Source organism: Mchenga conophoros, linkage group LG4 (assembly GCF_057382185.1).
Source record: "Mchenga conophoros isolate Kocher_MC1m ecotype Shallow Benthic linkage group LG4, M_conophoros_male_GT1.1, whole genome shotgun sequence".
Taxonomy (NCBI): domain Eukaryota; kingdom Metazoa; phylum Chordata; class Actinopteri; order Cichliformes; family Cichlidae; genus Mchenga; species Mchenga conophoros.
Genome location: NC_140529.1, coordinates 5,911,719 through 5,937,019, shown reverse-complemented (window position 1 = coordinate 5,937,019; position 25,301 = coordinate 5,911,719). Strand labels below are relative to the sequence as shown.

The 25,301-nt window shown below is 44.4% G+C and overlaps 1 protein-coding gene across 16 annotated transcripts in view; it reads left to right on the top strand.

Annotated features, from left to right (window-relative positions):
- The window catches only part of nfixb (nuclear factor I/Xb), a 136,152-nt gene that overhangs the window by 82,363 nt on the left and 28,488 nt on the right, over positions 1-25,301 (top strand). For all 16 annotated transcript variants that reach the window (XM_085270079.1, XM_085270082.1, XM_085270090.1 and 13 more), the window contains 2 exons: positions 23,406-23,471; positions 25,227-25,301. In XM_085270079.1, coding sequence (XP_085126205.1) covers positions 23,406-23,471; positions 25,227-25,301 — 141 coding nt within the window. The remainder of the gene's footprint in view (positions 1-23,405; positions 23,472-25,226) is intronic.

Sequence of the window (25,301 nt, the reverse complement as noted above, 5' to 3'; positions counted from 1 at the left end):
TCTCACTTTAGCAGTGATCAACAAGAAAAAACAATATGGAGTACGGCTGCGTTAAGCTTTGTAACACAGCACTGTGGGCTCTCTAGCAAGTCTCATGTTACGCAGCATATCATGGTGTCATCATGTTGCCTAAAAACCACCAAAGGTACAAAAATCACAGAGCAATGGTACTCACGCATATGCATGTTCTGTTTGATGCTGTTTGATGAAGTACCTCCAGGTTCTGTGTATGTCAGTTGAAGTGTCTTTGTTACCCAGTGGCATCTGAAATCTTCTTTCCAAAGACCTAATTCAAGATCAAATGAGTGTTTGTGTTTTGAAATCAGCATTAAGACAAAGAAAGAATAGTGCCCACTTTACTCCACAGTCAAACAAAGTATTTCTCCTTTAATTACTCCAGTCACCTTGTGTTGCATGTGAGTGTGCAACTGCAGAAAAGAAGGATCTAATAAAACGGTTTAATAACACCAGCTGTGTTGTTCTAAAATGAATGTGGACCCTTCTTTGTGTCACTGTAAAAGGAAGATGTGGGTTGCCTACACTTTAGTCTCTTTAACTTTGTTCTTTTGGTTTTCGGTTCTGGTTAATGACATGTTGTGAAAGCTGTCACAGAATGGGTTAAGGAAAAAACTCAAACATATGTGTAGGTCTTAACTAGGGCTGTTCGATATAACGATATATATCAGACGACGATATAAAAACATCTGTCGTTTCATTTTACGCTATCGTTTGTTTCGTGGTGTCGCAAAATAAACTGTTTACAGCAATATTTTTTCATGGTTCTGATGTCACTGTAGTTATTATTAATTTCTTAAAGTTCTCTCTTTCTCTTATATTTAATATACTGTAACCACACTACGGACGGACAAGCGCCTGTTTTTATGCGTTGTCGTTAGCAACAACGACAGTAAAACTATCGCGTGTCCGCTTGTTTATGTTCCACATAAACCTTTCACAATAAAGCTCAAGATCCTGTTGAGACTTTTCAAAATAAACTGAATCACGTGAAAGATGCAGAGTATTTACGGATGAGAAGTAAAAAAGCTAAAAAATAAACCTTAGACTCAAACGTTAGAACAGGCTTTCCCCCGCAGCACGCCGTGTAATGAATACAAAGAAAACGGCGCCGTTACAACTTATGTCTAAAAATGTATCGTTTCATGCATCGGTTAAAACACTCGACTCCAGCTACACGACGCGCAGCTGGAAACACTTCACGCAAGTCGAGCTGCCCGAGATTCACAGAATTTACAGAAAATGTTAAATTTTTGTGATTTATATCGTTATCAGGACGATAGATGTCTGATATCGGGATATGAGATTTTGGTCTTAACAGTCTTTGTCATGTCCTAGATGCATCAGTCAGTTTTGACCTTTCAGGAGACGCTGTTTGTGCCCAAACCCAGCTTTTCTGAAAGAGACTACGATGACAGGCAGTAGCTGGGAATGCATTCATAAAAACATTTCTAGAAAGGTACTGATGCCTTTGCTCAAGGGTTGCAGACTAACGCATTTCCTCCTGCGTTTCTTCAGCCAGCTCAGAGAATTAAGCCTTAACAGATAAATTTGAAAGCTTATCTCAGTTGGGCTGCAGCAGACTCTCTGCTGTTAATGTGTCCTCAGGTGTAACAGTGCCATCTGACATAAACCTCCACTGATCTTCTGACTTCTACACTGCAGCAACTCAACCCTGCATCTCATTTTACCTGACATCCACCGCCAGTGCACGCCTTACAGCCTCTCCTCTTTAACTGTCCCTTTGTTGACTGGCCTTCTCTTGGATGGCAGCCTGCGACACAGACAGTGTGAGTGATCTTCGTGAGCGGCATTTTGCCACCCCTCCTTCGCTCGTTCGCTCTAACCTTTCTTTAGTTTGCACCGCCGACGGCCCTCTAATCCACAGCGATGTATAATCCAGTCCCCGGTGCCAGTGGTAATGCAGGCTTAATTTCATTATGAAGTTTAATGGGCATAGCAACAGGCCGGGTTACATGACTATAATGCAGTGTGGGTCTCACTTTGGGGATAGTTCCCCGAGGCATTCACAGTCTCAAACAATTACTTCCCCCTTTCCTCTGAGGTCCTATTATTCCAGCTGTGTGTGGAGCAGAACTGAGGTCCTGTCAGTTTGTCGATCAATCCACAAGCTTTGATGAATTTCTATTGAATTGGCTCATCCACACACAGCAGATTGTCTTTGTGTGTCAGTGAAAGCTTTCAGCAGCAATGGGATGAAAGCTTGACCAGGAATCAGGTCAAGAAAACGTCCTTTTTTACATGGTGCACAGCACAGGAAATGGTCTTCTTTAGTTCTCACTGCTGGAAATCCTCCGTGGGGTTTAACCGATGGCTTAACTGATGCCATGCACACATGACAACCAGTCTCTAGCAGTAAGGGCAGCAAAATATTCGCACATCAGCAGACTCTGACATTTTGTACCAGGCGACTGGCAGGATCAAGACAGGCTGAGTCCTAGAAGAGTTCAACAAGTTGCAAAAGCAACAAGTGAAGTCTTGTTATTGATCAGAATAGTTTGCAGTGTTCTTTCATTTTGTTTCAGAAAAGCAGCGATTAAGTGATACTTTTCACCACTACAGATATTCACAGTCTTAACTTTGCACTGGCAGATTTGAAGCGGTTAGACAAATTTTCCACAATCGAACCCAAACCCCCCCCTTTCTGCTTCCATCCAGAAATTTTACGCTGGAAAAACAGAAACTCTAAAGCCTGTTTACATCTTTAGACGATGGATTGCATCATGCACTGTGATCACAACGTTAACTGCCTTATCCGCCTCCACACACATTTCAGATTCATACGTTCAGGGACGATCGCACAGAAAACACACATGTACCCACAAAACTATGTTTAGACATGAAAAACAGCGCATTTATGACACGGTGGGTTTCTTTTCATGGGGGTACTTTATAACGTCTTCTCAAGATTGCATTTGTGTGAGCATGTGTCGGATCAGTTCTATCTGGCCCCGGAGGATTGTGCTAGAAGATGACGAACGATGTACGGTGGACCGATGATAAACGCAGACTAAGTTTTACTGGATTTCCTTTTTAGTCCACGGTTTTGGCCAGCGCGCTGACTTTCCCTCCGAGTCTACTCGGCCTGCTAAAAGGGAAGAGAGTCACTAAACCCCCAGAAAAAAACAGCAGAACTGAGTATAAAGAGAGCGCGAGAGAGTATACCTCTGGGATCTGGTGTGTCAAAGACGTCCTCCACTCATTCTTTCCCCTGATCAGTTTCTGATTGCATCTTTTCTCTTTCTCCAATCCATCCTCTCACACCTCCCTCATTTCCTTTCCTCTTCTTTCCTCCGTCCTCTAGCCCCCAACATCTCCCTTTTTCTCTGCAGTTCTTCACCCCACCCTGTATTTTTTACTCCCTTTTTTTCATTTGCAATTACAGTAATATGTAACATCAGGCGCAGTGAGATTTAGGGCTTTACCTTACATAACCCCGGGATTTAGCTGCAGGGTTTTAAGGCTTCTCTGAGCCGCTGAGCTGGGGGCAATCGGGCCTCTTTAAAATATTTTCAAATGGCTGAAATCCCCAAAGGGCCTATGAGTATGTAGGGATAGGAAGGCTTTGAGGGCCTTGACACAGCACAACCGTCATTATTTAGTGGAGCCTGATCCATTTAAAATACAGCCTTCTCTTTTCTATTCAGTGGCAGCGTTTGTGTCGGGTTAATAGACGGGGGTCAAGACGCACAACACAAACACACACAGCTGTTGACATATTCATGGTACTCCGCTACATCCATATACAGTTACATGATGTCGCTGTCTACTTCAGGCGTGCACTATATATGTTATTTATATGTGTCCAATTTTATGCTTCCTTCCACCAGATGAACAGTCCTCGGCCTCCTTTTACCCCCCACATGAGCCTCCACGTACACACGCTCTTGCCAAATTCACTTATTTCCCCTAAAGATGGCAGCTAAGTGTTGAGTTACAAGTCTATGCATGTGTGTGCGTGCTCTCTGGTCACGCAGAGCTCTTGGCACAGGAGAAGTTTCTTTTTTTTAATTCGTTAACTTTAATGTGATATGACTTTATATTAAACTGTAAAAGAGTAGAAGGAGGGGTTTGGGCTTGGAACCAGATCACTACGCCAACCAAAGCCTGATTTTATTCCTCCTTGAGGCAGGCCAAACGGACAGGCCGTAAATTTGAAATAATGAACTGCCTGGCCTAACTCGGTGATTTGAGCAGGGAGGGAAGTGAACTGCAGAGAAGAACCGGGTACGGCCTGATGGAGGGAAGATAGAGCAGGGGAGAGAGAGAATGGGCGAAATAAGTAAAGAAAGTAACTGACAGATAGTGGCGTGAACAAAAGCAGATGAGCATAGAAGATGTCACTTGAGGACAATGCTTTGCATGGGAAGCAGAAGAGGAGTATTTTTCGGCAGAGCCAATGGTGGCTCTGATACTCGAAAACATGCATAATGTTAGCAGGTTTGGGTTTTTTAAAACTGCTTCTTCTGCTTCTTAGGGCAAATTTTTAATTTCTCCCTGGCGCAGATCCTGAGCCAGAAACTGGGGGTGGGGGGTTAAGATGTAAAGCCACCAGGATTAGGCTTATATGAGGGGAAGACATGGGAGACGAGGCTGGGGATGAGCCTTTACGGAGTCGCAGAGGCCACAGCTGACCGGGCTCCTTGGCGTTGCTCAGGCAGTCAACAAGGGGCTTTGCAGCAACCCTGAAACTTGTGTGTCTTACTGCACACGCAACGTAGGGATGAGGAGAAGATAAGTTTGGAGATTAAAGCGGGGCATGGAGTGGTGGAGGCTGATGATGTTTTTATGACAAAAGTCCAGAAATGCTCGTAAGTCAGGGAGACTCAGCAGTTCAGTAAGATCTCATGGTTCACACCACATCTCCGCCTGCATTTCTCTTTCGTTCCCATTTGCTCCATCGCCTCGCTCGACCAAAAGACCTCCCGCCCGCTATTTTTTTATCCGTTTTACTGGCCTTCCTGTGTTTTAACAGCCTTTTATAACCGAACTGCAGCTGCAAAAGAAAGCAAGAGAGTTTGGTAGGGAAAGGGGTAGTTAGAGAGGGAGGGAAAGGGAGGGAGCGGGAATTGAATCATGAAATGAGGACCATATTTCCATACTGCGCTCAAATGTGGACTTTCCATTTTTGTAACTGGGGTGCTCTCTCTCTCCCGTCATTCCTTCTCTTCCTCCCTCGCCCTCGCTGTCAGTGAAGTGCTCGGCGCAGCTGTTCGTCAGTAGTTGTCTGTTTGTTTGTGTCTACCCGTCCCCCACCCCTCACCCCGCCTCCCCCCCACCCGCCGCCTCCCCCTCTGCCTTTAGCTCATGTAAACTTTGCTTTTCGTCATGCTTTTTCCACTGCTGAGCGTCTCTGCTTTTGATTAAAGTAAAAAAAGAAAAAGGAGCAGCAGATCCCACTCTCGCTCTCTCCCAACTGCAGCTAACAGAGACGCCATTTCATTTTTCTCCTCCACCCCTTCTTTTTTCGTCGTCTTCTTCTTTCCACAGCAGTTTGTTTAGGTCACATGGCTCTGTGAAAACTTCACTGCCAGTGTTTGTTGAGCTTTCCAGCAAGAGCATCTTGAACTGATATGACTTCCTCCTGTTTTATGACCACTACAAAGCCAACCTTTCTTTTGGTGTGTTAATATTGCAAGCCGCAGCGAGGCCGAAGCATCGGGCCCTGCCTCGCTCCAAGACCTCGCAGCCATCGTCGTAGAACTAACAGACGCTCCCTCGTAACCTCAAAAGTCAGCATCCTCGCCCTACAGATTCAATCACAGCCTCGGCCCCGGCACGTCTAAATTTTGCCACAGTCTGTTCCCGCTCTCATTGCCTCTGACCTCAGCGTGCTTAGATCCTCTTTCCCACTCCCGCTGCTGCCTCAGCCAGGCGCACTATTGCAGCCGAGTGGGCCGCAAGCATCTGTTTACAGCGCTCCTTCTGCAGTGTGAGATAATGATGGCCAGATACAGCCCACAGTAAAATAAACACGCTGCCACCTCCCTCCTGCAGGCCTGAGTTAGTGCACAGCCTCACTGAGGAGGGTCTAACACAGATCCAAACCAAAGTGGAAGAACCCCGGCTCGTATTACTTCTGGAAGTCTTTAGGAATACATTCGCTTGATTGTTTTATTGGATGAAATAGTGAAACACGTGCAGAGAGATGACAGCCTCATCTGACCTGCAGTTGCTCTGTTTGATCCCCTCAGAGCTGTGAGTGTGTGAGGACTAGAGCAGGGTCGTATATAGAAATGGAGGGAAAGGGTTTTAACCTGCCTCAGATACCAGATGAGTGAGGGTTACTGTGTTGGCTGTGGGACAGAAAACTAAAGCATCTTAAATTCTTTCCACTGACTGTTGAATCATTCAGGTATTGTAGTTAAAACTGTAACGTTACTAATATCTGCGCACTTTGCTTTTAGCTTTGGTCCAGTTTTCTTATGGTCCCTACAAAATAAGAATTAGACACTTTTTCCCTGAATAGTACACAGCGAGAGAAAGATGTGTTACATCTTCTACTTCTTAAGATCTATGCTGTGTTCACATTTAAAAATAATTTTTACTTGGTGATAATTTCAGAAAAACTGAAAACATTATAAAACATTGTTACAACACAGTGAAAAGTGGGCAGCAGTGGGGGGTCACTGTCCTGAGTGAGGGGATACCTGAGGGGCTTATTGGCACAAAGTGTGAGTGAGAGCACGAGTGTAGACGTAGATGTTTCATATAAATGGATTTCACTGCTCAAAATACTACAAATATGTAAAAAAAAGTTTTACACCTTGGCCCACAGGCAACATAAAGAGACTAGCAATACTAGCAAGACTGGTGACATCATGTAAGATTGGCATGGTTTAATAGCACAGTGAGTGGGGTAGTGGAGAACCAGTGCAGGTTAATCTGGCTATGCTGGAAGAAAACTAGTTAAACTGCCTGAATACTTGCAGATAAACACATATAATACGTCCCCTATGCAAACACTCAAAGCAGGCATGTCTGCATTAGCAGACTTCTGCAGCTAAGTACAGGCCTGTGAACCCAACAGTCATGATTGACAGATTTATCTCCCCAGCTACTGATTTACACATTACTAAAGCCTTTTTCAAAGCATTTAATTAGCTTTTTGCAGCACGCCTAGTTTAGAACGTCTCCGTAGTTAATTATAATAACTTAGCAGATGCAACCCAAACCAGATGGTGATTGTAAACATATCTTGCTCATCTTTAGTAATATCTGTGGTCAGTGTGTGCTCTCCTCAGGCTGTCACATAAAACACAGATATTACAAAGTACTTAACTTCAAGTAACTTTATTGGTGTGTGGAACCTTTTAACCTCCTCTTGATGTCCTCTTACTTTATAATAACAACCACACTTTGAGACAGAGCACATTCAACTGCTCTGCCTGTTGAAGAAAACTCAATGCCTGGATGTATGTGAAAGTGTGTGTCTGTGAGTGTGTTTGTGTACCCTATGGTACGGCTATAAATCGCCATGTATTTTCTCAGCGAGCTGACAGGAGGCAGACAGTGCAGGCGTGGTGACAGCTGAGACGGAGACCAAACCAACGATTGGGCTCTGGGGAGCGGGTTTGTTGTGGAGGACTGGGCTTGACTGAAGGCAGGGCCGGCTGTCACATGTTAATCCAAGGAATACACAGGCGTTTGTGCTCTCTTGCACTACATAAAATATACACTTACTTTCATGCAGCATTGCACATGTGGTTTAAACTTACAGACACGTATACAGATACCATTGTCCTCTGTCCCTAAAGTGTGTAATTACCACATTCGTAGCAATGTGTTTTGACATGTGGTCACACCTGTTCCTCACCTGAATCCACTCGTAGATCCTACCAGGGGCCCTCGGGATCCTCGGGGGCCTCAGGAGAACCCCTGCACACGCACCACAGGCAGAGTGGAAAACATCACATCATCCTCTAAACCGGTTCCCTTTCTCATTTCAGCTGTCCAACCTCCTCCTCTCTGCTATCTCTCTTTCTGTCGTCTCATGTCATCCAGCTCATTCTTCTCTTCTAGCCCCCTCCCGGTGCATTTCTCTCCTTCCTGGTTCCCTCATTTCCCTCACACTCTCTGTTTTTCATAAACTTCTGGCTGAGCTCAAGCCAGCGCTCCCAGAGGCGTAGTGTGAAACGCTAGACATTTCTGAGCGACTGCCAAACAGATGCAGGCTCCTCTGGTCTGCCCCTCAACGTGAACATCCTCTCCGTTTAACACCGCAGAGCCCATAGGCAGCAGGGCGGCCATTGCACTGACGTTCCAGCCTTGAACAGAGGCAGAACACACTGACAGGGACACATTTAAATTAATATACTTATTGGTCATTTTGTTCTGGTATGTTTTGGACATTAGCAGAGCTGCACAGCACAAAACTAATGTGCTGTAATGGCAGAGGAAGACTGTCCTCCCCCCCCCGAATGCCTCTGCAAGCTGTTAGTGAGATATGAGGATGACTTCTTTTTTTCAGTTTGGAGGCCACCAGTAAAGCATTGCCCTGATTCACTCAATAAAAAGCTAACAGCATTTTTCCATAGGTTTTTGGATCATCATGGAAATTGATGCCACTTTAGCATCCTCACTGCTAAGCTCCTGTGGTCAGTGTGATGATGTTTATGTTACCAACTCTAGTCTCGCTTGTTAGCAAATGCTTTTCCAGGACACTGTTATTCTTTATTTTAAGAAAAAAAACATTAACCATGACTGTTTCAGGCGTGTACCCAAAAACCCGTTCAGGAAACCTGCTGGGTTTAGCATAAGGGAACAAAATGTGCAGAAATGCTAACTTATTTCCATGTTTGGGGACTCGCTCCTGCACCACCCTGTTTTGTATTTTGAAGTTAAGTGACCTCTAGTGGCCGTATTAATAACCAAACATTCACCTGTGCTTCTTCTAACTCAGGTAACCTAGAAAAGGAAACTAAGGGACTGACTCACAAAGTGTGAGCTGCTGCCCCTGGTGGTAGTTGAGGGTACTGCAGGTTGTCTTCAAGGCATTGTTTTTCAGGTTTAGAAATAGTAAACAGACTAAATAAAACAAAGGCTTAGGTGTGTTCACGTGTTAGTTGAGAAACACTCCACTTTAACCCAAATCCTGCTTTTTTTGTTTTGTTTTGTTTCGTACATGGATCGATCGCGGTATCAGTGCGATCGCTAAGTTGGAACTTGTTGAGTAAAGGCCTAATTCATTTGGACATTTTCATAGCAGATGTATTAAACGTCTGATCCATGATTACCAGTCACGGCGCACTTATGACATAATCACAGTAAATGTCACGGGGGAAAATGTCAGTATTAAGATTACAAAGTGTTAGTTAACTGTGAGCTCATTTTCGGAAGAGGATTTTCTTCCTCTCAGTGTGAATACTTAACTTAATTCTGCTCCACGTTTTTTGTTTTGTTTGTTTTTTTCATTTTTCATCCTTTTTTTCTTAAGCATGCAATTTCACTGCTTTTTTCCCCTCTCCCTGTCATTATCACCCAGTGCGTGTCGGATTTTAAAGTGCAGGCAGAAGCTGAGATAATAAGAGCGAGGTCAGCGATGCTTATTGATGAATATGTTTTTTGAAGCTGCTAAGTGGATTTGCATCAGTTTAATCTCACTTTGCAGAGTTGGATCTGCTGAGGGTGGGGAGGATGGTTTTAGAGATTTTCTCTGGGTTAATAAGTTAATAGATGGATTGATAGATGGTAGGAATAAATCTCCAATTATCAGCTTGACCAAAGAGAGAGCCTGAGTGGAGCCATAAGCTGCCCAAACTAGGCTAATCCTCTGTGTGTGACATATAGGGACATGCTCTTTGATTCATGTATGTTCTGAGAGACGTGAGGCTGCTGCACAACCCTACCTGTAATGTTATTAACAAAAGATATTATAATGCTGCAGTATTTCCCTCCCAGGCCTTCGGCTGCAGCTGGAGCCTGGGACTAGCCTGGCTCACTTGTCCCAGCACCCCCCCGCCGCCGATACTGGTGACTGCATAGTTTATCAGCTAGCATGTCAGACGGGGAGACCGGGGCAGTTGTTTACTCACCTTATCAGCCTGAGAGATAAAGCCAGCTTTGACACAGATAGCAGGCAGCTCGTACGCATGGACACGCACACAAACACTGGAAGGCTCCCTAATGCACGTGTGCACAAGTGTGCAGCAGCGTGCGTGCCCGCACGGAAACGAGCCGCGCAAACACACGGCTGCGCTGGGAGCCACTGACCCTTGGGCCGGGTTCATCTGGGGACACAGACTGACAAATGCGGCTGGACGGTGACTCCCAGACAGCTGGTGGTCAAAGGTTGTCTTTCTGTCTGTGCCCTCATTTGGCTGATTGTTTTTTCTCAGGCCTCATCTGCTTCTGTCTGTCTCTTCTTCCTCCTCTTTTCTGCTGCCATCAAATAAAAGAGTAAGTCTTCAGTTCATGCTGTAGATGTGGCTGATCCTTCCCCAGAAACACAGATTTGGACCTTTTCCGGTTTAGTTGGGAAAAATATCTTTTAAAATCTGCTTTCTATTAATTTCTCTTGTTTCGTTTTTTTATTCATTTTAGGCTCTTGTGAAGAACTTTATTTATATAGCACCTTTCAAGATATAAAATCACAAAGTTTTTACTTACTTCATAGAAACGTTTAGCCGGTACCGCTGTTCTTTGTGTTTCTGTATGTCGCCCCCAGATCTGGTTCATTATAGTTTTGGATCTGGTTTCCTTATTTGACAGCTGAATGAGGTTGTTAAAGGAGGAGCAAAGTCACTGGTGCCCACACACATGCACAAACAGAGCAACACTTCCCCCTTACTCCAGCTAACATATCATATGTAGACACACACTCACAGTACTACTCACAAATCATGCACATCTAACATTAAGCCTCCATCGGCATCACCCAGGGAGGATGTGGACACTTGCACAGCCATTCATCGCTACCCTAATTCATTAGTCCAAATGAGCATTTATGCAGAGCACACATTATTTTTACAGGCCCGCTTTATGTGTTTGTGTGGAGTTTTACAGCCCTCATAAAACACGTTCTCCAAGCCCCAGATAGATTTGGGAGCATTTATTTGCATAGTTCACCAAACCAAAATAAATCTTTAGTGCGTTCAGGCTGAAAGCCCATTGGTGTAAATAAAGAGCGAGATGCAAATCGTGTTGTCTTATAAACTGAATCATATTTTGTTGATGTTGTATTAAAACATGTGAGGGATTACATCAGCTGAATACTGGCTGCACACTATTTGAATCACTGTTGGTGTGAATCCTGACAGGAATGTTAGAACTCGGACGTCTTCAAGTGAGAATGTTTTTTAAGCTTCGTGCTCCTGGATGCACAGCATACCATCACAACCTTGCAGTGCTAGAAGACCGTTAAATATAACCGTATTGCCTTAGGCCAGAAGAGCTATCTGTAGTTGTTAACATTGTTTATTTACCTTTGCATACATGCATTCCTCTCTGCTCAGAACTTGCATCCTGACAGGATATGAATCAACCTATCAACTTTCATGCCACATTGTGGCATTTTGTTGAAATCCACATTTACTCCAACAGAGCCTGTGGTTACCCCAACACATTCTTCTGTGTAGGTCTGAAGAACTTCACAGAAGCAGAGTTTAGGCTCAGTAGTACAAAACAAGTCACTTGGAGTATTTGTGCATACAGTCCAACAGAAGCCATCAAAACTAGCTAGCTTTGTCCGTTAACCTGCATTAATGAGCTCCTTTTTCATTTTCATGGGGTTTTTGCAACAAGCTAGCTGACTTGTTTAGCAATCAAACTGAATACATGACCATTAGCATTCATTTGGTAGCATGATTGCCCATAACAACAATATTCTCTCTCATTTTCAGCTTTATTATGGTCTTCAATAAGACATCGTTCACTGTTAATGCTCAACGTCTTTTGTTTGGCACAGGTTTCCAAATCAGGAAAAAGTGTTTAATGGGGATCATTATGCTCATCTGTAGCTTTTTATTCTTAGACTCTACTAATGTAGTTTTGTGTGATTCACAGTTGAAAATAATCCTCAGTCATGTTATAGTGGGTGTGTCAGTTCATCGTCTGTCTGAAACAAGCTGCTACAGTTGCTTTCTTCTGATTGGCTGCCTCTGGTCAGCAAAATATTTTAACAACAGGTCCGCTCTCTGTGACATCATACAGAGCCAAAGGTAGAAAACTGTCTGAAACCTGAGCTGCTGGCTGTGAGTATTTGTCCATGTTTAATGTGATCATCCACATTTGTAACAGCAAGTCAAGAAACGAGACAAAGTCTAAAAGGTGCCAAACAAGAGACTTGAAACTGCACAGGTGGCTGAGCTTGGGTTTATTACTGTAAACCAAACATCCTTCACGTTGCACACAGTCATTTGTATCACTATTAATATAAAATATTGATTAGCGTACCTTTAAGTGTCTTATAATTGCAGTTGATACTGTGATTGGGTGCATATTCCCAAAGCAATTTGCACAAATCTGTTGCCAGCTACCAAAATCAATTCTGATAATTGTACATGTGGGAGCCTTTTGGGGACATGGATGACGGTGTGTGCGCCTGGGGATGTCATTTCCCATCTTGCACAGGTTGCTTTGCCTGTTTTCCGGCGTTACGACTTTTCGCCGCATGAATTTGTCCACTGTGGGTCTGCTGCTGAGAATTTGTCACGAGGGGATTTGATGCAGCGGGGGAATGGCGATCAAATGTGAAGCCAAAAGTTCATAAGGTCACACTTTGAGCTTTCCCCAGTCCAAACACACAGGGGCGACGTTTGAGTGACAGGTCACCGTGATCTGCCCGGTGCTTGTCATGGATTTGGGTGTGAAATTTATGAGTTGGGGAGGATAGTTTGCGATGTTTGGCTCCTGGCAAAACGATGGCACTGCCTTGTGGTGGCTGTGGTGCGCTGTGTGTTTGCTTTTCCTCGTCTCCCCCGTAGTGCCGGGTTTGATGGTGTCTGCTCCCTGGCTGGTGCCCGCCGTACGCTGCCTTCACTCCCCCTCCTCGTACCCTCCTCTGCTCTCCTCTTCTGCTCTGCCAACAAGTCTCTCTTTCTTTCTCATTCCTTCTTTTATTCTCTCTGCTCACGTCTTTCTTGGCGAGGCAAAACGTTCCCACAGCTCTCACAATCCCCCCAGCCCCCACCTCACCCCCCTCCCTTTCTCTCTAACCCCCTCTTTCTCATCACTCGTTCCCTTTCTTCACCCCACTCCTCTTCTTCTTCTCTTTCATTCACTTTTTTGTCATTTTCTGTGCCCCCTTCTTCCCTCAGACTGCCTCTCTTCCCTCCCTTTTATTTTTGCCTTTTCTCCTTCTATTCCTCCTCCTCTGTTTCTCTCTCTCCTCCATTCCCTGGCACGAACTGGCATCACATGATGCCCATTCCCACTTGTGCCCAGACCCAGCCCCACTCACACACACAAACACCCACATGCATGTGCATATATCACAGGGTGGCTGATGTCTTTCATTCAGCCCTGTGAACCTCAGTGCTGTACGTTGTCTGCTTAGTTCTGTTTGTATGAAATTTAATATATACACACATCATCAGTGCAGTTTAAACAATTCTTCCTGTGCAAAAAGCCTGCATGGACATGGTGCATTTTTCACTATATGTTTATTGTCCGTGTCATCGCGCTGGCTTCGAGTATTATCAACATGTGATCAGAAACACACAAGAGGAGGAAATGCAGGGAAAAATAATAGTAGTTGTCAGTTTGTGGGTAGAGAGGTATGAAGCTAACATGCAGCACGTCCGCTATGAAAAAGACACAGTTGTGCTGTATTTTGGAGACACAGATATTTCATTTGGTGGTCGTAGTTTCGACTAAAGTCCAATATGCCCGAGAGCTTTCACCTCCTATCTTTCTAAAGCCACGGCAGCCCTGCTGAAATCTTTCCCACTGCTTTCTCTTCCCCTTGCAAGAGGCAGATTTCTTTAGCATGTGTTGCTGCCTTGTGGCCCCCACTGCCAACAAGTGACATCTGCTGGCCAAATGGAGGAATGACACCTCACCATATGCATTTTCAGTTTCGACGTGAACATTTGGATAGGTTCAGAAATTCAGAGACAGACTATTATTCAGACAGAGAGACTAACAGCCACAGATTAGAAAACTAGCCTCAAATCGCTCGATGGTTTTCTTTGCCCTTTTTACTCTTGCGTTTACCCCGACAACAAGCAGGGCTCTTTTTTGTTTTTGTGTTTCTCCCTCTGTGTCGCCTGGTCCTCCCTCCCTGCCCACCTCTCCCTGTACATCGCAGCTCATCAGCATAGGCACAGATAAAAGATAAAAGAAACAGGGCAGAGGGAGAGAGGAGGGGGTATCCGTGGGCAGCCAGCCAGCCCCCTCCATCCCTTCTACCCCCTGCCCTCTTCTCTCTCCCATGGTTGATTCCCTTTAGGCCCCTCTCACCCCTTCTCACCCCCCTCTCACCCCCTGGCTCCCCGGCTCTGTGTGGCGTTGGCAAAGAGAGGGCGCAGGCGGCACACAGACGGCCACGCAGATGGGCAACGGGCAAAGCAGGGCTGCCTCCCCACACCTGCTCCTTGCTGGCACAGGGCTCGGCCAGGCGGCCACGCAAGCACACACACGTACACACAAGCGCACACACACTAGTGCGCACACGTACAAACACAGATGTGCATCTTACACAGAATTATCTCTCTTAATTTATTGAACTTTCACACGTATAGAGAGAATCGCGGGGAGCGCGCACATGCAAACACTCCCACGAAGCGATGCACGCACTGCACACGCGTGTTTTAATAAAAGAACGTCGTCTGCCTCCCACACTCTGCTGCTCAGCCTGTCAGTCACAGATGTTTACACGCTTATCTCCAACTGTGCCTCAACACGTGCGCTCCAGAAATCTTTGCACGTATACAATATCATAAACATATATAAGACACAATCTCACACGCAAAAGCCAACAAGTGAGGTATTTATAGTGTCACACCCACACATTCACACTTCAGCACTAGCAGCACTGAAACACATTTCACAATTAATCACATCGCCCCATGCTGCGCTGTCACATGGAGTTACATGCCAGACATTCAGAGATGCACTATTGTCACTTACACACTGAATGTGGGCACTAAGATTGATTTTATGTAGACTTGGAAAAATGTTTTTAATGTATCAAAAAGATGGGAAGTCGTAAGCGCACTAGCCTGTAAGAGGTATTTTGTGCACCGCCACATTGCCAGAGGAATTGCCAGAGCTGGAAGCTGCTGGTTTAATAGGTAGGGTGTGGATATGGAAGCCAAATAAACTTCCCAGGAAGGCGCCAAAAATAGCTGAAAGGAAAACCCATCCTGAAACAGCAAACCCCTGTGTTATTCTTTCAATTTCTAGAAACTCTGGCTTGATTTGTAAACAGAAACGTGCTGCTCCATTGACAGTAAATGAGCTGTCATTACAGTCGTATAATGCAGGGTAGTTTCACAAGGATGGAGGCGGCTTTTCATTATAAATCTATAAATCGTTATAAATCAGTGACTGAGCACTTTCAGAATCTTTTTCCTTGATGCGTCAAATGTTGCATTTTTGTGACCTTTTTTTGTTTCTTGTGCTGTAAAGTCTGCCTTATTCCTATTTATTCTATTTATCCCCTTTGTATATTTTATTTATATTTGTCTCTGTATTTATATATGTGTGTGTGTATATATATATATATATATATAACAATTCTGTAACTGTAACTTCGGTCGTTGCTGTGCTTTTTGGAAGTCGAATTTCCCAGAGGAACCCACCCGAGGGATTAATAAAGTTCTATCTTATCTTATCTTATCTCTTATCTTATAGCGTCAAGGTTTAACATGTTTCCTGTGTGCCAAACACTCCTTTAAAAAAAGACAAGGCAGTAAAAGCACAGCACTCGAGTGGAAAACTCCGAAGTGCCGAAACCTGCAGTTCCCCTCTGTCCACATGAGGGTGGCTTCCAAAGCAAGTCAGTCCCCACAGACTCCCGTGTTACGACGTCCAACTTCAGGTATGAAATCAACACGGTGCGGAAAACAGATTTCATGTTTAAAGTTCCTTTTGACCTCTAACACCTGTACAGAGGTAAATCACCAATGTTGACTTGGGTGTAAAGTTGTGGCTTCTGTGATTGATTGACGAGCGGCTGCAGATGCAGGCAGCTGTAGCCTGCAGGTGTTTTCGACATCTCACCTTTGCTAATTGAATTCACTGGTACAAGAAATTAGTACTCCAGAGTAAAAACAGTTTCTCCTTTTCCATTAGTCTGTCACTTAGCATCAGCGTGTTGAAGCTGTACAGCATTAGCTGATTCCTTAGCACTCTACTGTCTTGTTTAAATATGGTTGCTTCTGGCTCCACAACAACAGTCACATTAGCTACATCCACTTTTTTGACTCATAAATGGGCCACTTGTGCATTTTATCACTGCTTACAGGTCACATTGTCCTTAAACAGAAGATGTGGTAAAAGCACAGAGCTCAAGTTTATCTCTTTCATCAAGCAAACAACACATTTCTTTAGTAACTGGGACTTAATTGATACAACACTGGAGCACCGTAACCAGAGTTCATTCTATAAATGTAGAAACTTCCTTCTGCATGTAACATTTTAGAGATAAAGAGATTTCACATTGAGAGTCATTAAAAAGCGAAAGACTGGATTTGTTCAGGCTGTTCCAGATGTCCTAATAGCTCAGCAGGAAGAACCACAATGTTCTCACCGTCCCCTGTTATTATCCTGTTACACTAAACTGTACACTAATGAAACTAACTCCTGTTAATTATCCAGAGCGCTTTTTGGTAAAAGTGGCATCCTCTCACACACTCACGCTTTTTCTGAACCGAAAGGTGGCCACAGTGAGCTGAGGTCACTCACGGGACAGATGACACTGTACCAGCGCAGCCAGCGTCCAATAAGAAGCCCCCGTGGCTTAAAAACCAGGCTCAACATGAGCTTTTCTAGTGGAAGATTGAAACACAAGGGGGGGGTGGGAGCAGCGCCGGGGCGATCAGGAGGCAGTGACTAGTATTCAGAAACTGGAAAACGAATCGGCCTATGAAAACGGAGGGGAGGGGGGGAGATGTGGAGAGGATGAAGGAGGTGGTGGAGGAGGAGAGGAAGAAAAAAAAGGAGGTTGAAATGAAGTCCAATAAAAGAGCCGAGTGAACATCTGTGTGGGATAGCCGTGGGGATTAGGAGGGTTTGGAACATTTTAAGCGCATTAAAGATTAAAAAAAAAGGTCAGAATGTTTAGCAACACACCGATAAACCTCTTAAGCGAAACCCAATTGGGGAGGCAGTTCGGTTTCTTTATCCAGAGGCTGGTGGATGGGGAGTGCGGGTGGAGAGAGGGGTTGAGGCTGCGCAGCTACGCTTGTATATGTATATGTCAGTCAGTGCAGTCGTGCTTTCTGCTTTACTTCAGTCTTCCATTTGCAGGCAGCCGTACCTTTGTGCAGTCTCCGTTGTATTTAGTGTTTCTTTGTGTAGATCTGTGTTTTATCCGTTGCGGTCCAGTCAAGGCCTCGCTGAGAGCAGATCCTTTGCTGAACTCTGGAGGGAATGACGGGGTTTGTATGTACCAGCAGGCCTGAACTCTGAAGAGTGAAAGAGAGAGACATCCAGAAAAAAAGGAGGCAGAGGAAGCTGAGGTGGAGCGAGGGGGGTTACAGTGTGAGAGTGAAAGGCAGCAGCGAGACGGAGATCAAGGAGGGAGAACAGTGGTAGACTTGTCCACAGACTTCTGCAGTAGTCAGAGGAAGAGGCCCCTATCATTTGACTGTGAACTGAACCATGTCAGGGGAACTATCCTTAAATGACACGCAGAGGGTGGAGACAGAGGAAGTCAAAGGATCTCAGGCTGCAGCTACATCCACAGATTCGACTGTGGATTAGAATTTCTCACTTTTACTCTCAAAATTCGTTCCAGCTTCATTTAAATGAAACACTTTAAAGATTTAAATCTGTATTTTTAAGGTATTTAAAGGGAAACAGCGTAGTATTGAATTTTCATTACCAGCATGGTGGACTTTCAAGGCTGGAGCTCCGCCTCCTCAGTTTTCCACAATGCAGCTTCATAGCATCGCTTTGTTAAACCCTCTTTGCGCACCTGTACTCGTGCTTTTCTGTGTTTCTTTAATTGCATTTGCAACGAATTATTGTCGGTTTAACGTGAACGTGTGAAGACAGACGTGCTTTGTTAGGTATGATCGCTAAGCTAACGGCTTTTTATGATCAGTCTCTGCTAAGAAGTAGCATGTAGAGTTATTCTCGGTACATCTGTAGCTGTGTTTTTGTGTTAATCTGGTTATTTCTTTCTACAGATTTGGTATTTTAGTGCAGGCAGTCACAAAGACAGCTGAGTGAAGGCCCCGAAAAGCATCTGATTCTCATAAACAGGATGATAATACTGACTATTACAATAACTTGCTTATGGAAATATTTGCAATCGCCTTCGAGTTTAACATCCAAAGGACGTTATATTTTATCTCTAGTGCTGGACTGGTGATGGTAGCTTTATAGTCTCTCATCAGTCTGCAAAATCCCCCTCACTTAGTGCACATTAGATTACAGAGGGCCTGTTTGCTCACGTGTGCTTGTGATGCACAAACAAACACTCTAAGCCGTTCTGTAAATTAGCAAAAAGTGTGCAGCGTGCGCTCGTATATGAATATGCACGTCGTAAATGAGTCCATTAGCGCTGGCAGTGGCTGCCTGCGCACTAAGAGGGGAGCACGTCTATGTGATTTTACATTCAAGTGTCACTTAATGATTCCAGATTGCGTAATTGTGTATCCGTGCGTGGTGTCGTTTTGTTTTTACGTGTATGATGAATGGAGCGATTGTGCAAGTGTGGTTTCTGAGTGTGTGTACATTAGCCTGGGTGTGAGTTCGTCTGCGTCTGCAGTGTGACAAATGTATAGCCAGTGTTAACTTTTACATAGACTCTACTGGAGTACATTAGCAATAATTGTACTGTATGTTGAGCAGGAAACAAAGTGAAATGTGTGTGTGCATGTTGGTGATTAGAGCGATAGCATGGTGTATTAGATGGCCTGTGTGTGTGTGTGTTATCTCTAGCGGGGTGTGTGCAGGGGGCCTTGGGGCGACTGTGTGCAGGAGATAAGGGTGATTCATCTGTGTTTGAATGTTGTGTTTTTGTGTGTGTGTGAGCATGTTTGTGCTTTGGAGGCATGTGCATCCATGTTTGGAGTGTGCACATCCGAGCACTTGAACCAACACGTTAATAAAAGCGGTCACATGTGCTCCTCTGCGTGTTATAGGTGTGGGCACACACAAATGTTGCAGTGGGGATGGGAGGCCTGCTGGCAGTGATTTCTCCCTGCACGGTGGTCTTATATGACTGTATAATAATACACAACTGCTATTGTTTACCAGGAGCGTAGAGCGTCTTCTTTCTTTAAGGGCATCACACCCCCTCCTTACTGTACTCCTGTAGAGGCACCTTTGGGCACCTATTGTGCACCCACACAATGTATGTAAATATAGATGCATGCTTGTCACCGTGCCACGGATTACACTCCATCCATACACGTGCACATTTAAGAATGAAAGCACATAAAACATACAAGCACATACATATTGTGAAGTGCGTTCGTGCGTTAAATTAATATCAGACAAAGACATTTTTGCTTTATTGAACTAAGCAGAGCATGGGAATGACACATAATTATGCAAATACACAAACGGGAAATTAGGCAAGAATCAAATTGAACCAAAACTTAGTGAGACATGAACGTTTTTTTCCATAACGTCTTACAGAGTGGGATTGTTTTTTATAGCTGCTTTACACAACAATCAAGAATGCCACTAGATCCAGGATATTAACCTGCTAGTATCTCTGTGTGTACCGTAAACATAAGAAATGTTAGCAAACCTGGCATAAAATATATATTCATACATTATTTTTAGATCTTTATTTCCCGCGTTATGTAACTGGAGGCCGAAACGCTGCTAAAATCCTCTGGCTGACTAAAATATTACACTTTTAAAAAGTTTATTTTGGCTGTATCTACTTAGCTGTTAGATAATATTAGCCATGTGCTAAAAGCTGCTGTATGTTATCCAAATCCTCCTGAATGATCCACATTCCAGTGTAACACTGACTTTGGCTTATAGAAATATAGTAGCACAAAACTCATATTTGATTTATTAGTGACAGCGCGAATGCTACATCTGTCAGTGTTTTCCTGTAGTTCATCTTGCTCACGTCTCCTAAAGTGCTCATTTCTTTTGTTCAGAAGTTAATTAAACACTAAACACATTTTTTGTCTTATCCATACTTTGTTTACTGTGGCCCGAAACAGTTAATGACTTAGCAAAGTTGTAGCCTTCAAGCAAACTCCAGTAGTGCAAAAGTGCGTTACAATAAACCAGCTGAGGACGTCCGGCCTGCTTAGGTATGAGATATTTCAGGAACAACAGATACTACGGTAGGCACTCTACATGTCTGTGTTTATTATGTCACAGAATGCAAAGCATGCCTGACTATGGGATGGCATTTAGCTCAAACTTGCAGCGCACAGCTGGTCGTTGGGTCAGATTAATTTGATTATTAAAAGCTCTGAGGTTTGCACCTCCTCCAAAGGGCGTTTGCTTTGGTCCGAATCAGAGTACGATGACTACGTTCATGTTGGCAGAAACAACCTGCACCAAGGGAGGAAAAAAACAGGGGTCAGCTCAAATGGGCTAAACAGTGAAGTTGTGAAAACATCCTTGGTTATGGGTTCCTTAGTCTGTTGGTAGGGCGTCCAACCACACATGTGCTATCAGTCACTTTGCAGCTTTTTGCTAGCAGAGAGAATTGACAGTTATTTTTCTCTCCGATGTGGGCACGTGGTCTTAAAGGAGTCTGTCAAACAACATTTTTCTTCATTTTCCAACTTTCAGCCTTGAATACAATTCCTTTTATTATAATTCTTTTATTCATGTAGCGCCAATTCACAAAAAACAGTCAGTTCAAGGTGCACAAACATGGTACAATGTTAGAAAGAAACCCTAATAATCACATGACCCCCTATGAGCAAGCACTTGGTGACAGTGGGAAGGAAAAACTCCCTTTTGACAGGAAGAAACCTCCTGGTGCAAATGAAGCACAGTGATAGGATAACCTTGGTTCATTTGCTAACTGTTGTTAAACATTGCACAAGTTTTAAGGATAGAAAGCCACCCTTCATTTGCTGGAAACCCTCAAAATCAGTTTAAAGTTTGAGAACTTGTATTGTAGTTGCAATCACTTCATTTACATTTGAAATTCGGTGTATATGTCGCTGTGATTTAACAAGAGAAACAGGAAAGTTCTCAAAGCCGAGCCTGGAGAGTTAAACAGAAGAACTCCTGATACAGTAAAGCAGGCGTGTGACAGAGTGGCTGTGCGGCCACCGCTCTGCGTTGTGCCAAGAGATACTTAAACAAAACAACACATTGAGCGCATGCCAGGAAGCTATATTATTATCTTCATTCGAACTAATTGCCAGGCCAAACAGCGACACATATGCACACACAGGCTTCAACAACCACTCATCATTAGGGACTGTGGTGTGCCATCCACGTTGTCATGACAACAAGGCAGTGAATTTTGGCTTGGATGCTGTCACACAGGGCAAGAGATTTTTCTGAGGCACGCGGGTTTCAGAGGTTTTGACTGTTTGCTGAGGGTTTGTCGGGATGAGCGCTGCAGCGATGAGAAAGGCCTCAGGCTTCCTCCAAACATCGCCTCGTTTACCTTGGAGGACTCTCTTTGTGTTGCCCTTTGCACACTTCCTGTCGCTTTACGAGTGCGTCTGATATTTGTGATCAGCTGTCGAACTCTAACGGCCTATTAGCGTAGGCGACAGGATACTCACAGGATTGTAAACAAGCGTCCCTTTACTCCATCAGCGTCGCACGTCCTCCGTAGGTCTTTTTATCTTTAAGACCACTGGGGCTGTGTTTGAGAGTGAGTGTGCTTTGCAAGCATGTGTGTCTATTTCTGTGTGTGTGTGGGTGTGCCGTCAGCTAGCAGGAATGCATGGGTACCGCCAAAGCTAAGATGGCTGCCAAGCGCTAAGATGGCTGCCAGGATTCCACAGAGCGACAGCGCGCAAGAGAGAAAGAGACAAAACCAATGTGAGAGGAACTGAGGGAGAAAGACCTGAAGATGGACTCTTGTGCAGAATGAAGGACGAGTGTTGCGAGAAGGAAAGAAAAGAAGCTCTTCCTCGTGTTTCCCTCTTCCCAGAGCGATGAGGTGCTTTGGGTTTCTTTTTGTTTTCCTGCTTTTGGCACGCGACCGACAGGGTGAATAGTGCACCAGTTTGCTGGCACAGAACGCAACACTGCCACCCAAGATTAGGACACTGATTTGGGTTTAGAAGATGTTGAGATTGGGGGGCCTAGTAGTGGCTGCAAGGGGGCCACGTTTTGGATTGGGAGTCTTGGCCCAAGACGCCCTTAAAGGCTAAGTGCTTTGGAGTAATTGGCCTGAATGGTATATATGATACAACCATAAAACTCCACAAGGGTGCATTACACATCCGAAGAAGAATGGCAGCCAGCGAGCCAAAGAAAAGCAGCTGAAGCAGACGACTCTCTGAGCGCCTTCGTGTCCCTATAGATGGAAGCAATGCAGGAGATGCAATCCAGACAAAGTGCACATTTGACTAGTCAGCGTGGGCTGTTGAGGTGACACATCTGTCACTTTACCTAACTTTTATACCTAGTGTTTGTAGCTGTGTGCACATGCAAACATTCAAGCGCCGAAAAGTTAGGTACACAAAGAGAGAAAAGATTTTTTAAGGTGATTCAACTCCAAATGATGCATTTCTAAAAGTTCTTGGGACCATTAGCACTCTGCCCAACATGAATGGTGAGTTTGAGTAATTGCAAGAAACAAAGATACAAAAACAGTTGAGTTATACACAGCAGTACCCAGAATACAGGAACGCACACGTTCAAAACCGCGACTCAGAAGCAGAGGTTTGTTTCTTAGGAACACTTGAGCCAGTTTACACTGTATTCAGATTCTATATTTTAGAAGGTCTTTCAAAAAAATGGCAAAGACGGTGCATCAATACCCAGAAATTACACGTACGCTGAGTTAATTGTTGGCATTAAAAATGTTTTGGGGGATTTGTAGCACTTTACCAAACATACACTAAGGCTGTGAGTACGATAATGACCAGATAAGAATCTACTAACGGTACTCTGAGCCTCGACCGAGTGCAAATATCTGCCTTTTCAATCTCAACACGTCTGTCCGTTGTCAGTGAAAAGAGTTTACCATATAGTTTCTCAGGAGACTCCTCTGTTCTTTACCTGCCCCCTCACCTTGGTCAGTGTCCAGACATCTGTCCACCTGACTCACCATCTTTCTTTCTTTTTCTCTCTCTCTGCAGAACAATCAGGACAATCAGACAACTCAAACCAGCAAGGAGACACAGATGTGAAGCCCCCACCAAACGGTAGGTTTACAAGTGCACGTTCCATTAATCTCACTCTACATGTGCAATTATTAAAAAACATACCTGTGCCTGCACGCAGTCACACCTATACAGTCATGCATGCACATGTATGTGCATTAGCCCTACACGCGGGCCTCTGTGCCTGTGCAAGTGCGTCCCAGCAGAGTTGGATCTAAGTTTATTATGGTAAGGCGAGCTGATGGTGCTGTAGCGTGGGGGCTGTGCTGGGTTTGTGGCAGGCCGCTCATAAATCACACTGACGTTCTTGGAAGATGGGAACCACATGGCCGCTGCCGAAGCTGAGCGCTGACCTCATGCGCTCTCCCCGCTGTGGTTAACCCCGGGCAGGGATGGAGTGAAGGAGCGAGAGGAGAAGAAATAAGGAGGGCTGAAAAGAACTGAATGAAAGAATGAGAGGCGAAGGGAGAAGGCGTGGGGGGGAGTGATGGACAGACAGAGGGAAGGGGGAGAGAAGGGTGTGGATTTAAAATGGATTCGGCCCCGGAGCCATAAAGCGATCCGCTTTACACACAGCGTAATACGACATGGACAACATAGTGTCGCATACTTAAACTTTACTTGGGGAACAGAAGTTCAGAATGCAGCACATTTAATTTGTTTGTACCATTTTCACCTGTGACGGTGTGTTTCGTGTGTAGACATTTCACTTACCTCGCTGTTTACATTCAGTTTAAATAAAATAAGAATCAAAGATCAGGTGAGTTCACTAAGCTTCATAAAAGCCTTTTTTAAAGACTTTTATGAAGCTCCTTATGTGAAAACAAGGTTCTTACCTGTTGTCAGCTGATACCAGAACATTATCAGTCATCAGGTTTCTAGACACCTGACAAATATCAGTCCAGTTTATTATGTTAGCTGCAAATTTATCTGCACGTTCTGCTGTCTGGCTCGTTGCTAGCTTAAAGTGATTTTGCATCTTACAGTATTTTGTTTCTTTTGTTTGTTTTTCTCTTTTTAGGCCTTTGTGCTCAAAATCAAGAGTTGATGGCTAAAATGTTAGATTTAAGATTTAGGCCAAGGGTCAGCATATTGGTCAATCGTCAGGCAGCAAGCGTCGAGGGTTTGTTGTAGCTCATTTGAAGTCGAGTATTGTTCATACGTGTTATTGTCGATAAAAGCGACACGGTGCTGGAAACTAACACAGCTGACAAGCAGTCAGATGATCGTAACGTTGAAACTAAGAACTGTTAAGAAAATGTTCCACTGACAAAACCCATCACAGGCTACAGCGCAGTGTAGTCGACTGAGAAGAAATGATGACTGTAGTTGTGAAACTTCAACACAAGTTATAATCAAGGTTTTGGTTACAGTCTCAACAGACTGAAAGGACAGATGTGCGAGGACGTGTGTATATCAGTGTTCCAGTACCTCTTATTAAACATGTGCACTTTATTATGCGTGCGCATGATATATACATGAAGATCGCAATGCGCAGCGCATCATCCATTACATAGCTGTCTGTATGGAGATTACAGCCGCTTGTTGGATCTGATTGGTTGTGTATGTTGGACTGTCAACAGTCAAGAAAGTGAACACGTCCAAACCAAAGGCCTGTTGTACCTTATAGAAAACACATGGGCCCAGTGGATGACACCAGCAGTGTGTCAGGCCTTTCCACACGTGTTTTTCAGCCTCTTTCTGAGTGTGTGTGTGTGTGTGTGTGTGTGTGTGTGTGTGTGTGTGTGTGTGCATTCAGAGTGTAACTCACAAATGTCTCTTTCTCCCTTTAACCAGGCAACTTGAGTTTCCAGGACTGCTTTGTTACTTCGGGTGTGTGGAACGTAGCCGAGCTGGTCCGTGTGTCCCAGA